Below are 13,713 nucleotides of genomic sequence, written 5' to 3'. Positions count from 1 at the left end.
GCATACCAGGGAGAGAGATTCCAGATTGTCGTCCTCGTGTACACACACCAACACACAGAAGTACACGCACACACACAGCTTTGTTTCTCCCAGACATAACAGAGGGATATTAGTCACAATATAACCAAGGCTGCCAGGAACTTCCCCCAATTTTACAATTGAGATGGCATAAAAAGAGAGTCCATCGCCCTCATATCTTTCGACTCGTGTCACTGGTGTAGGTATTAAAGCAATAAATTAACACACTACATTATTTAAGAGATACACATTGGAATTCTCTGGTTAACAGAAGCTTCCAGGGCTTTTAGCCTTTTATCTGCTTAATAAGAGTTCAAATATGGTTATAATGCACTGATGTGGCATACAAATGCAAGGTAAAAAATGTATACACTGAGTGTACGAAACATTAAGGACACCTTCCTAATATTGAGTTGTACTCCCCCTTTTGCCCTCAAAACAGCCTCACTTTGTCTGGGGCTAACAACACCCGTGCCAATATATCCTCCAAACACCGGCTTTTCTGGTATTATCACTTAATTATACCATGGCTTTGTTGAATACTCCTTTCTGATTGGCTTGAAGGGCATTCTAGAGCAGACATTATTTCCCTATAAAGCACAGTATATTTGCACAGTAGAATTCACTGGCTATAGTTAATTTTTTCATGTTTTGTTTGAGCTGCTTTTGAAAGCAAAAGTCAAATAGAAAACAGTATTGTTATTGTTAACTACGATTTTCATAATAGCAAGCTAGGACTGATGGTATTGTTAGCTAAACTAGCAAGTCTGTTTGTTTCATTACCACGGTAACTACTGTACCTATCTAGTGAACTTGGTAGCTACTTCAGTGGATGTTGAACCCATTTCTACCAGCAATGAACCCATTTCTAGTGGCAAATGTGTTAAATTATAGCCATGGTATAAAACATCATTCCTTATTTTACATTTATTTTTATTTCACCTTTATTTCACCTTTATTTAACCAGGTAGGCTAGTTGAGAACAAGTTTTCATTTACAACTGCGACCTGGCCAAGATAAAGCAAAGCAGTTCGACTCATACAACAACACAGAGTTACACATGGAATAAACAAACATACAGTCAATAATACAGTAGAACAAGTCTATATATACAGTGTGTGCAAATGAGGTAGGATAAGGGAGGTAAGTCAATAAATAGGCCATGGTGGCGAAGTAATTACAAAATAGCAATTAAACACTGGAATGGTAGATGTGCAGAAGATGAATGTGCAAGTAGAGATACTGGGGTGCAAAGGAGGAAGATAAATAAATAAATAAATGCAGTATGGGGATGAGGTAGTTGGATGGGCTATTTACAGATGGGCTATGTACAGGTACAGTGATCTGTGAGCTGCTCTGACAGCTGATGCTTAAAGCTAGTGATTTTTGCAGTTCGTTCCAGTCATTGGCAGCAGAGAACTGGAAGGAAAGGCGGCCAAAGTAAGAATTGGCTTTGGGGGTGACCAGTGAGATATACCTGCTGGAGCGCGTGCTACGAGTGGGTGCTGCTATGGTGACCAGTGAGCTGAGATAAGGCGGGGCTTTACCTAGCAGAGACTTGTAGATGACCTGGAGCCAGTGGGTTTGGTGACGAGCCAATGAGAGCATACAGGTCGCAGTGGTGGGTAGTATATGGGGCTTTGGTGACAAAACGGATGGCACTGTGATAGACTGCATCCAATTTGTTGAGTAGAGTGTTGGAGGCTATTTTGTAAATGACATCGCCAAAGTCAAGGATCGGTAGGATGGTCAGTTTTACGAGGGTATGTTTGGCAGCATGAGTGAAAGATGCTTTGTTGCGAAATAGGAAGCCGATTCTAGATTTAATTTTGGATTGGAGATGCTTAATGTGAGTCTGGAAGGAGAGTTTACAGTCTAACCAGACACCTAGGTATTTGTAGTTGTCCACATATTCTAAGTCAGAACCGTCCAGAGTAGTGATGCTGGACGGACGGGCGGGCAGCGATTGGTTGAAGAGCATGCAGGCCACGGAAGGAAGAGTTGTATGGCATTGAAGCTCGTCTGGGGGTTACTTAAGTGTCCAAAGAGGGGCCAGAGGTATACAGAATGGTGTCATCTGCGTAGAGGTGGATCAGAGAATCACCAGCAGCAACAGCGACATCATTGATGTATACAGAGAAGAGAGTCGGCCCGAGAATTGAACCCTGTGGCACACCCATAGAGGCTGCCAGAGGTCCGGACAACAGGCCCTCCGATTTGACACACTGAACTCTATCAGAGAAGTAGTTGGTGAACTAGGCGAGGCAATCATTTGAGAAACCAAGGCTGTTGAGTCTGCCGATAAGAATGTGGTGATTGACAGAGTCGAAAGCCTTGGTAAGGTCGATGAATACGGCTGCACAGAAATGTCTCTTATCGATGGCGGTTATGATATCGTTTAGGACCTTGAGCGTGGCTGAGGTGCACCCATGACCAGCTCTGAAACCAGATTGCATAGCGGAGAAGGTACGGTGGGATTCTAAATGCTCAGTAATCTGTTTGTTAACTTGGCTTTCGAAGACCTTAGAAAGGCAGGGTAGGATAGATATAGGTCTGTAGCAGTTTGGGTCTGGAGTGTCTCCCCCTTTAAAGAGGGGGATGACCGCGGCAGCTTTCCAATCTTTGGGAATCTCAGACGATACGAGAGGTTGAACAGGCTAGTAATAGGGGTTGCAACAATTTCGGCAGATCATTTTAGAGAGAGGGTCCAGATTGTCTAGCCCGGCTGATTTGTAGGGGTCCAGATTTTGCAGCTCTTTCAGAACATTATCTGGATTTGGGTGAAGGAGAAGCTGGGGAGGCTTGGGCGAGTTTCTGTGGGGGTGCAGGACTGTTGACCAGGGTATGGGTAGCCAGGTGGAAAGCATGGCCAGCCGTAGAAAAATGCTTATTGAAATTCTCAATTATAGTGGATTTATTGGTGGTGACAGTGTTTCCTAGCCTCAGTGCAGTGGGCAGCTGGGAGGAGGTGCTCCTCTTCGCCATGAACTTTGCAGTGTCCCAGAACTTTTTTGAGTTTGTGCTACAGGATGCAAATTTCTGCTTTAAAAAGCTAGCCTTAGCTTTCCTAATTGCTTGTGTATATTGGTTCCTAACTTCCCTGAAAATGTGCATATCACGGGGGCTATCGATGCTAATGCAGAATGCCACAGGATGTTTTTGTGCTGGTCAAGGGCAGTCAGGTCTGGAGAGAACCATGGGCCATATCTGTTCCTGGTTCTACATTTTTTAATGGGGCATGCTTTTTTAACTTCTATGGGCTAGGTGGGACGCTAGCATGGTTGGTTAAGGCATATTGAGCAGGGCTAGAGGCTCTACAGTGAAATAAGACAATAATCACTCACCAGGACAGTAAGGCATATTGATATTAGGGAGAGGCATGTGTAGCCGAGTGATTATAGGGGTCCAGTGAGTGGTTGGGCTGGCTGGAGACACGGTGATTCAGACAGCTAGCAGGCCAGGGCTAGCAAGCTAGCAGAAGGGCCTTAGAGGGACGTCGTAACGGAGAAAAGTCTGTTTTAGCCTCCTCGGGCGGTGATGTCGATAGACCAGTCGTGATGGATTAGTAGGGTTCTGAGTAGCAGAGGGGTCCAAGTCCAATTGGCAAAATAGGTATAGTGGCCAGCTAGCAGGCTAGCAGATGGGGGATTCTGGTTCGGAGGTAAATAAAAATACTTTAGGAAAAAACAGATCCACACCACATTGGGTGAGGCGGGTTGCAGGAGAGTATTTTGAAGTTGAGGTTTAGAAAAATATTAAAAAAGATATGCGAAGAAAAAGATAGAAAAATAATTATTCATGGGACACGACAAGACGAAGGACAAAGACGTCTGACTGCTACGCCATCTTGGATAGAAATACATAGAGCGAATAGCACCTCGTTGATTATCCCTTGCATATATATGTTATCTGTTTGTTTTTCCAGCATTGCCCAAGCCTCCCGGCGTTCCCGTGGTGACGGAGCGCACGGCCACGAGCATCACGCTGACGTGGGACTCAGGCAACCCTGAGCCTGTCTCCTACTACATCATCCAGCACAAGTCCAAGTTCTCAGAGGACACATACAAGGAGATCGACGGCGTGGCCACCACTCGCTACAGCGTGGGCGGCCTCAGTCCTTACTCGGACTACGAGTTCCGGGTTCTGGCGGTGAACAACATCGGGCGTGGGCCGCCCAGCGAGGACATCGAGGCCAAGACGGCTGAGCAAGCGCCCAGCACTGCACCCAGGCAGGTCAGGGGTCGTATGCTCAGCGCCACCACGGCTATTATCCACTGGGACGAACCAGAGGAGGCCAACGGGCAAATTATGGGCTACCGTGTCTACTACACCATGGACTCTGCCCAGCAAGTCAACACATGGGAGAAGCAGATAGTGCGTGGATCAAACTTCCTCACCATTCAGGGCCTCATCCCCAACAAGACCTATTACATTAAGGTCCTGGCCTACACGTCCGTGGGTGATGGACCTCTTTCTGCAGATCTCCAGATCATAGCCAAGACGGGAGGTAAGATTTGTGTGTGGCCTATGTGTGTTTTTGTGGACCAAAGCCTTTAAATTGACAATTATGTTAACTGTATATGAGTTGGGCTATACATTCTTGTAGGAGCTGAAGCTCCGCAATCTGTGAGTTATGAGTAAACAAACAAATCATCTAACTCTACAAGGGAGAGAATATCAACGGGCTAATTTGACAGCCAAGTGTCTTTCTGGGATAGCACATCACTCACTCAGTCTTTTTAGTCAGATAAAACTATCCTCGGTTTTCACCACAGCTGTAAACACATTTGAAATCTCTTTTTGGCACGCACATGCTCTTGAGTGCCAAGCAATTTCAATTTGGCATTCTGAATGACAAAAATCATAGTTTATTAAACATTATAAACTAGGTGGTTCAAGGCCTGAATGCTGATTGTCTGCCAGCCGTGGTATATCAGACCATATACCACGGGTATGACAAAACATGTATTTTACTGCTCTAATTACGTTGGTAACCAGTTTATAATAGCAATAAGGCACCTCGGGGGTTTGTGGTATATTGCCAATATACTACGGCTCAGGGCTATAATAACTGCCATTAGCCGTGGTATATTGGCGTATACCACACCCCCTTGGGCATTATTGCTTAATTATACAACAAGTGGTTTGGAATTCCCATTGTTAGAGCCTTTCCTGCCTGTGATATACTACACAATATAAACATGTCCAGTACATTCATAAAACGTGCCATTGTTTAAGTCGTTACCTTGCAATGCACTACTACTACTACTACTACTACTTTTACAGATCCACTGTCTCATCTGCCCAGACATGCAACTTATACACTTGATCACTGTAAAAAGTATCTAGACATTATCTCCGACATTTGCAACATTGTTGTAATATTGAAATTCAGGCAGGCTGCTTTTCTCAGCCACTCGAAATCCTGAATCTGCATCATTTTTATTGATATATACAAAGGAAAGTAAATAGAGAGACAGGTAAAATGAAATGAAATGCAGCTAGTTAGCTGTCTTTCCAGCTTCAGTATGAAGTGATTGTGTTAGCTGTGTAATTGGCTAGTTAGTAAGTGGGGAAAGAGCCTCCATAACAAACATTTTTGTTTGTCATAGCAACCTGCAAAGTTCTAGAACTATCATCCAGCGCTTGGGTAGTTTTGCTTTACATGGCAGTCAATACAAATATAACTAACGACCAGAGGATGCCTGAAATAGCACTTAGTTGAAAACTGACGGTTCAGGAAATAATCTAGATTTTTTTTTAATGCTGGTAACCCATTTTATAAAAGCAATAATACACCCGAGTCCATGTGTTATGACATTTTTATCATGGCTGTGGTGGTCTATCCCACCCTGTTTCGCCCCGTGGCTATGACCACGTCCCAGCCATGATAAAAAATTCATAACACATGGCCTCTCATGTATTATTGCTTAAGTATAAAATCAGACTTGAGACCTTGAATACTTCTTGAGCATAATTTAGACTGCCAATCATATATATTTAAACTTGTTATCCTTAAATTATTTTCTAATCCAATATGATGAAATTGTGTCTGTTTAGGGAAATAACAGTAATTGCACAGTAATAACAGGTAGTTGCACTCACAGGTAATAGTAATAATGTATTAATAACAAGTTACTACTATTGTTATTAGTAGTAAAAAATAGCCACAGTAGTGCCTGCAGCAGCACTCGTCAAATACCTTTAGCAGCGGTATGGTGGGCGTTGCAATGAGTATCATTAGTTTAGTGTGCCAAATGTGTATTTGTATTTCTTTCCCAGTCCCTTCTCAACCGACCGACTTCAAAGGGGAAGCCAAATCTGAAACAAGTATACTGCTATCGTGGATAGCCCCAGCACAGACCGGACAAGACAATCAAATCATGGGATATGAACTTCTCTACAAGAAGGGGGATGACAAGGAGGAGGTAAATGGTTTCTCATATTCAAAAAACAGCTATACTGGCCCAAATATATCTTATGTCCAATGGTACACATTTTCTTGAAGTCCTAAACTGATGACATACCATTTTCTCAACAGAAACGCATCAGCTTTGAGCCTACCACCACATACCTGCTGAAGGACTTGAAGCCTTTCACTACTTATACTTTCCAGCTAGCCGCGCGCAGTAAGCACGGTATCGGGGCCTACACCAATGAGATCTCCGCAGAAACCCCTCAAACACGTAGGTCCTCTTCCATGTATCAGCTCTGGCCAGACAGTTTACCACTGGATGTGGAAACTCCTTGGAGAGAAATACATTGTTAAATTTTCAAACGCATCTACCTTTGCCAATTTAGAATTGCCTCCGCTAATTCCAATACCTTTTGCCAAAAACAGGTCAATGACATGATAAAAAATAAATGTCATCGAAAGAGATAGATAACTCTTAATAAAAATAAATGTCATCGAAAGCGGTGGATGACCTTGAAAATGGACTAGTTCTGCAACGATTGGAGCTGAAACAGTGTGTTTTGTTGTCTACCTGGCAATGCACCTATTCACTTTGAAATGGCTGCATGGACAGAGTTCAACAGACAAGGTCAAACTATATACAGAATCTACTCCTCTTCAACACCTTTGATGTGCAAAACATCCCAATCCAAAATAGAGTTTTGAATTATTCATAAAAAATTATATTTCCTGTTTTTTTGACTGTCTGTTGTTTTTGATTAACGGAAGTGCATGTTATCCCGCTATTGGAAGCCTTGTCTCTTGATTTTGCATGTAAGCCACGTCAGAGTATTTGCGTATTGAGACTGAGCTTTCTATGGAAATAAAATTCTGCCCATTTTATCTGGAGGTCAGAGGGGTTTCCCTTTCTCAGTAGCATAATTGGTGATGCCAACCCCTTAATTTTTTTGTTTTTACAAACAATTGGATGGACTACAAATTCCATAGAAAGCTCAAAAGCAAGTAGTATCACTGAAGATAGAGAATTACCGTATTACCACACGATAAGACCTCAGGTTTATTGAAATGATAAAATTGATCAAGGCACCAAATTGAAAGCTAAGTACAAACAAGTAGTGTATTGACTATTAGAAAATAGAACATTACATTCCAAAAACTGATTTGAAATATTATTTTTTTATATATTTAAAATAAACCGGAGGTCTGTGCAAGACAAAAAGGCAGAGAACAGGTAGGTATTAAGTTCAAAAAGTCCTAACGTGATGGGAGGTACCAAGAAAAGATGTCTGCATGCCAATGTGTTGAGACTTTCAAAAGTCAGGCATATCACCTTGGGAAGTTCTCTTTTGTACGATCAGGCTTTTACCACAAACCAACAGGCTTCGGAAAGGTTGGTGACCAATACAACTTTTTACACCTTGCTAGAGTTTAAGCATCAACCTTTATGTTTTTGGATTTGTGGTAACTGCTTGGCAAATGTATGATATTTGTTTGGAGTTTATTAGGATTTTATGTGATCAAGAGTACTTTTACTGAGCAGTCATTTGATAAGTTTATATGAAATTTGGGCTTAGTCTTGGTTATAAGCCGAAGATATGAATCCCTAGAGTGATAATAGTTTTAAGGAAAAAATGTCACATTTTTCATTTACAAAGGTAGGTTACATGTTGTGAAGGTGTACTATTATCTCATGACTACCCCATCCATACATCGTCATTGTGTCTTTTTATTAATTGAGTTGACCTTGTTTGAAAAAGTGTTTTTGTCTTTGCATTTTGTCTCATCTTGATTGTGAAACCTCATTGACTTTTGATACCACTTCTTTGCAAACATTGTTTCAGTGCTTGTGCTTCGTCCTCATTTTGTCATATTTATTTTCCCTTTCCCTTTTCTTTATTGTTTGTTCGTTTCCACCACCCTCATCCCAACCCAAAAAAACTTCAACCTACCTGTGAAACCCCTCCTCGAAACAAACAAAATCAAACAAAACCCCAACTAAAATGGTTGATCCAATCAAACAAAACCCTGCTCCTCTTCCTATCCACTCCTCCAATCAGAGCCCTCAGCTCCACCTCAGGATATCAAGTGCTCTAGCCCCAGCTCCACCAATATCCTGGTAAGTTGGCGGCCACCTCCTACGGAGTTACAGAATGGGATCATAGTTAAGTATGCCGTCCAATACGCCGCCACTGAAGGGGAGGACACCACCACCCGAAAAATATCCGACATCCCTCCAGAAAGCTCCCAGTACCTCTTGGAAAACTTGGAAAAATGGACGGAATACCGTGTGACAGTGACTGCTCACACAGATGTGGGTGAAGGACCTGAAAGCTTACCACAACTCATCCGCACCGAGGAGGATGGTATGTTTTTCCAAAACCGCTGCCCCCGTTGCAAATCCAGTCTGCCCTCTAACCTCTAACCCCCTTCAGATACTGTCTAACAGCATCAACAGTCCCTCTGACCTAGCATCCCTCTCTTCTTCTTCCTCCTGCTTCTATCAAAGTTGGCAACACTCCTAACTCTCATTATGAGCCCACTTTTACTAACTTGGACCACTTCTGTGCAACTTTTTTTTTACTAAACAGACTGCCCTAACTTTTTTGTAAAGCTCATTTAACTTTTTGTCAGTATTTTTCTGCCTTTATCCCCAAAAACTCAATTTCAACATATGGTATGGCATTTTCTCCTGCATCGAAGCACTTCAGGCCTTTGACTTCCAGTCCCAAACTGTCTTTTTTTGTATGAGAAAAAAAACTTTTGATTTTAAGTTTTTTTTTTTTTTAATGAATTTGACTAAATGTGAAGTTATGGACAGTGGAAAGGGAAGGTTTATTTTTTTAAAGGGCCAAAAAAACACATTTTTTTAAATATATATTTTATTTAACTTTTTCTTCACGCTTCATAGCCAAAATTCTTGCAGGGTGCTTCAAGCTTTTGAAGCATCCCCTTTGGCTCCTCTTTTCAATTTTAACAAACACATTTTTATTCCATGTTTTTAATCCACTACTCCCATTTTTGAATGTTTCCAGATTAGGTCAATTGTCAGACCTGTTTTTGGGGTTGTTTTTCTTTTCCCTTGCCATTGTTGAAATATTGATATCATACAGTGCTTGTTGCCGTATGCTCCCCTTTTGTAGATTTTTTCCCCCCAGCATTTTGCTCTTTGGAGTTGGCCAGACATTCAAAGGGGAGAAGGGGTTCTCTATAATCTTGACCTTCTTTCTTTTATCCTATGGTGTTCCTCCAGTTCCCAGCGGCCCGCCTCGTAAAGTCGAGGTGGAGACTGTCAACTCCACGTCAATAAAAGTAATCTGGCGCTCGCCGATGCCCACCAAGCAGCACGGGCAGATCCGAGGGTACCAGGTGCACTATGTCAGGATGGTTAATGGGGAGCCCATGGGACAGCCAGCCATCAAGGACATCTTGATTGACGATGCGCAGGTAAGCACCCTCCTCCTCCGCCTTCCGCCCAAAACTCGCAGGTTCTCTCACCTTGAGAAGTTCTCTGACACAAGGACAGAGCATAAGAGTCACACCTGCCAGAGTGAAAATACAAGGATATGCTACTAAGCCGTATAAAGTGTTGTTAAAACCACACGTTTTTACGATATGGTTTAAACCTGATGACACCAATTAGTTTTTCTCAGGATCTTTGAAACTGAGTCACCCATTGAATAAATATATGATAGATACACATTTATACATTTGTGTGCATTTATAGGAATATATCTACGCAGTATGGGACTCACCATCTGTTACTCTCAATATCTAGTGGAGACAATCACAGGAACTACATTGCATTCGGAAAGTATTCAGACCCCTTGACTTTTTCCACATTTTGTTACGTTACAGCCTTATTTTAAAACGGATTAAATGTTTTTCCCCCCCCACATCAACTGAACACAATATCCCATAATGATAAAGCAAAAACTGTTTTTTTTTTAATGTTTGCAAATGTAATACAAAAAAAACAGATATCACATTTACAATACCTTGCGAAAGTATTCACCCCCTTGGCATTTTTCCTATTTTGTTGCCTTACAACCTGTAATTAAAATAGATTTTTGGGGGGTTTGTATCATTTGATTTACACAACATGCTTACCACATTGAAGATGCAAAATATGTTTTATTGTGAAACAAACAATAAAACAGAACTTTTCACCCCCCCAAAGTCAATACTTTGTAGAGCCACCTATTGCAGCAATTACAGCTGCAAGTCTCTTGGGATATGTCTCTATAAGCTTGGCATATCTAGCCACTGGGATTTTTGCCCATTCTTCAAGGCAAAACTGCTCCAGCTCCTTCAAGTTGGATGGGTTCCTGCTGTTGTACAGCAATCTTTAAGTCATACCACAGATCCTCAATTGGATTGAGGTCTGGGCTTTGACTAGGCCATTCCAAGATATTTCCCCTTAATCCACTCGAGTGTTGCTTTAGCAGTATGCTTTGGGTCATTTTCCTGCTGGATGGTGAACCTCCATCCCAGTCTCAAATCTCTGGAAGACTGAAACAGGTTTCCATTAAGAATTTCCCTGTATTTAGCGCCATCCGTCATTCCTTCAATTTTGACCAGTTTCCCAGTCCCTGCTGATGAAAAACATCCCCACAGCATGATGCTGCCACCACCATGCTTCACTGTGGGGATGTTGTTCTTGGGGTGATGAGAGGTGTTGGGTTTGTGCCAGACATAGCGTTTTCCTTGATGTCCAAAAAGATCAATTTTAGTCTCATCTGACCAGAATCCCTTCTTCCATATGTCTGGGGAGTCTCCCACATGCCTTTTGCTTATTTTTTTCTTTAAGCAATGGCTTTTTTTCTGGCCACTCTTCCGTAAAGCCCAGCTCTGTGGAGTGTACGGCTTAAAGTGGATCTATGGACAGATACTCTGATCTCCGCTCCAATCTCCAAGCTTTGCAGCTCCTTCAGGGTTATCTTTGGTCTCCTTGTTGCCTCTCTGATTAATGCCCTCCTTGCCTGGTCCGTGAGTTTTGGTGGGCTGCCCTCTCTTGGCAGGTTTGTTGTGGTGCCATATTCTTTCAATTTTTTAATAATGGATTTAATGGTGCTCCATGGGATGTTCAAAGTTTCTGATATTCTTTTATAACCCAACCCTGATCTGTACTTCTCCACAACTTTGTCCCTGACCTGTTTAAAGAGCTCCTTGGTCTTCATGGTGCTGCATGCTTGGTGGTGCCCCTTGCTTAGTGTTGTTGCAGACTCTGGGGCCTTTCAGAACAGGTGTATACATACTGAGATCATGTGACAGATCATGTGACACTTAGATTACACACAGGTGGACTTTATTTAATTAATTATGTGACTTCTGAAGGTAATTGGTTGCACCAGATCTTATTTAGGGGCTTCATAGCAAAGGGGTGAATACATATGCACAAACCACTTGTCCGTTTTTATTTTTTTTTAAATTTTTTTAAACAAGTTATTTTTTTCATTCAATTCACCAATTTGGACTATTTTGTGAATGTCCATTACATGAAATCCAAATAAAAATCCATTTAAATTACAGGTTGTAATGCAACAAAATAGGAAAAACACCAAGGGGGTGAATACTTTTGCAAGGCACTGTACATAAGTATTCATAGCATTTATTCAGTATTTTGTTGATGCACCTTTGACAGCAATTACAGCCTTGTCTTCTTGGGTATGATGCTACAAACCTGCATTTGGGGAGTTTCTCCCATTCTTCTCGGCATATCCTCTCAAGCTCTGTCAGGTTGGATGGGGAGCGTTGCTGCACAGCTATTTTCAGGTCTCTTCAGAGATGTTCGATCGGGTTCAAGTCCGGGCTCTGGCTGGGCAGCTCAAGGACATTCAGAGACTTGCATTGTCTTGGCTGTGTGCTTAGGGTTGTTGTCCTGTTGTAAGTTGAACATTCACCCCAGTTTGAGGTCCTGAGCGCTCTGGAGCAGGTTTTCATCAAGGATCTATCTGTACTTTGCTCCATTAATTTTTGCCTCAATCCTGACTATTCTCCCAGTCCCTGCCCGCTGAAAAACATCCCCACAGCATGATGCTGCCACCACCGTGCTTCACCGTAGGGATGGTGCCAGGTTTCCTCCAGACGTGACACGTGGCATTCAGAGCTCTGTCAGAGTAACCATCGGGTTCTTGGCCCTTCTCCCCCGATTGCTCAGTTTGGCCAGGCGGCCAGCTCTAGGAAGAGTCTTGGCGGTTCCAAACTTCTTCCATTTAAGAATGATGGAGGCCACTGTGTTCTTGGGGACCTTCAATGCTGCAGACATTTTTTGGTACCCTTCCCTAGATCTTTGCCTCGACACAATCCAATCCTGCTCTATGGACAATTCCTTTGACTGTGGGACCTGATATAGACAGGTGTGTGCCTTTCCAAATCATGTCCAACCAATTCAATTTATCACAGGTGGACTCCAATCAAGTTGTAGAACCATCTCAAGGATGATCAATGGAAACAGGATGCACCTGAGCTCAATTTCAGAGTCTCATAGCAAAGGGTCTGAGTATTTACATAAATTAATATTTATTTATTTATTTTTCGTCAATAATGTCTAAAAACCTGTTTTCGCTTTGTCATTATGGGGTATTGTGTGTAAAAAAATAAATAATAATTTAATAAATTTCTGAATAAATCTGTAACGTAACAAAATGTGGAAAAAGGGAAGGGGTCTGAATAGTTTCCGAATGCACTGTATGGGGAATTAATTGAAATGTGATGAATCACACATCCTTAAATGCAATGGAACTGACATAATCGATAACTTACTGGTGATCAGTGAATGACATCTCTTAGGGGTAAAATCATCCGTCAGTATATGTGTCTTGTCTGTGGCTTCTCCTCTACTGCTCTCTCTACTCTACTATCTCACTAGTGACCGCTGACTCTGTACTTAGCCTTTGTTTTGTTTTCTCTCTTCTTTCCTCTCTCTCACATCTTAATCAGTGGGAATATGATGATTCAACTGAACATGTGAGTAGATACAGAGACCTGATACAGAGTTAATCCCGTTCCCCTGCATGCTCTGTGTCTCCTCTGTTCCTGACCTTCGCATGGTTTTGACTGTATTGAACCTCACATTACCTCCTAACTTTTCTGAATCCAGCTAAGACAATGGAATGGCTTGACTAACAGAAATCCATAGCCAACATTACAAGGCTATTCATGAATGCTTAGCGGTGTTGATTATAATAAACAAGATTTTCGAAAGGGGACCTAGTTTCAAAAACATAATACTGTATGTTACCATTGGTACTGCACTACTTACACCCTTGCCTTTTCAATTC

The 13,713-nt window shown here is 42.0% G+C and overlaps 1 protein-coding gene across 30 annotated transcripts in view; it reads left to right on the top strand.

Moving 5' to 3' along the window:
* The window catches only part of LOC115198257 (receptor-type tyrosine-protein phosphatase delta), a 641,938-nt gene that overhangs the window by 561,500 nt on the left and 66,725 nt on the right, over positions 1–13,713 (top strand). For 18 of the 30 annotated variants that reach the window (XM_029760069.1, XM_029760081.1, XM_029760076.1 and 15 more), the window contains 6 exons: positions 3,944–4,525; positions 6,301–6,446; positions 6,560–6,704; positions 8,491–8,796; positions 9,684–9,877; positions 13,373–13,399. In XM_029760069.1, coding sequence (XP_029615929.1) covers positions 3,944–4,525; positions 6,301–6,446; positions 6,560–6,704; positions 8,491–8,796; positions 9,684–9,877; positions 13,373–13,399 — 1,400 coding nt within the window. The remainder of the gene's footprint in view (positions 1–3,943; positions 4,526–6,300; positions 6,447–6,559; positions 6,705–8,490; positions 8,797–9,683; positions 9,878–13,372; positions 13,400–13,713) is intronic. The other 12 variants (XM_029760096.1, XM_029760095.1, XM_029760092.1 and 9 more) reach the window with 2 other exon arrangements.

The sequence above is a fragment of the Salmo trutta genome, chromosome 8, assembly GCF_901001165.1.
Source record: "Salmo trutta chromosome 8, fSalTru1.1, whole genome shotgun sequence".
In the NCBI taxonomy this organism is placed as follows: domain Eukaryota; kingdom Metazoa; phylum Chordata; class Actinopteri; order Salmoniformes; family Salmonidae; genus Salmo; species Salmo trutta.
The sequence above is the reverse complement of the archived record's forward strand: the minus strand, read 5'-3'. Positions and strand labels throughout refer to the sequence as shown.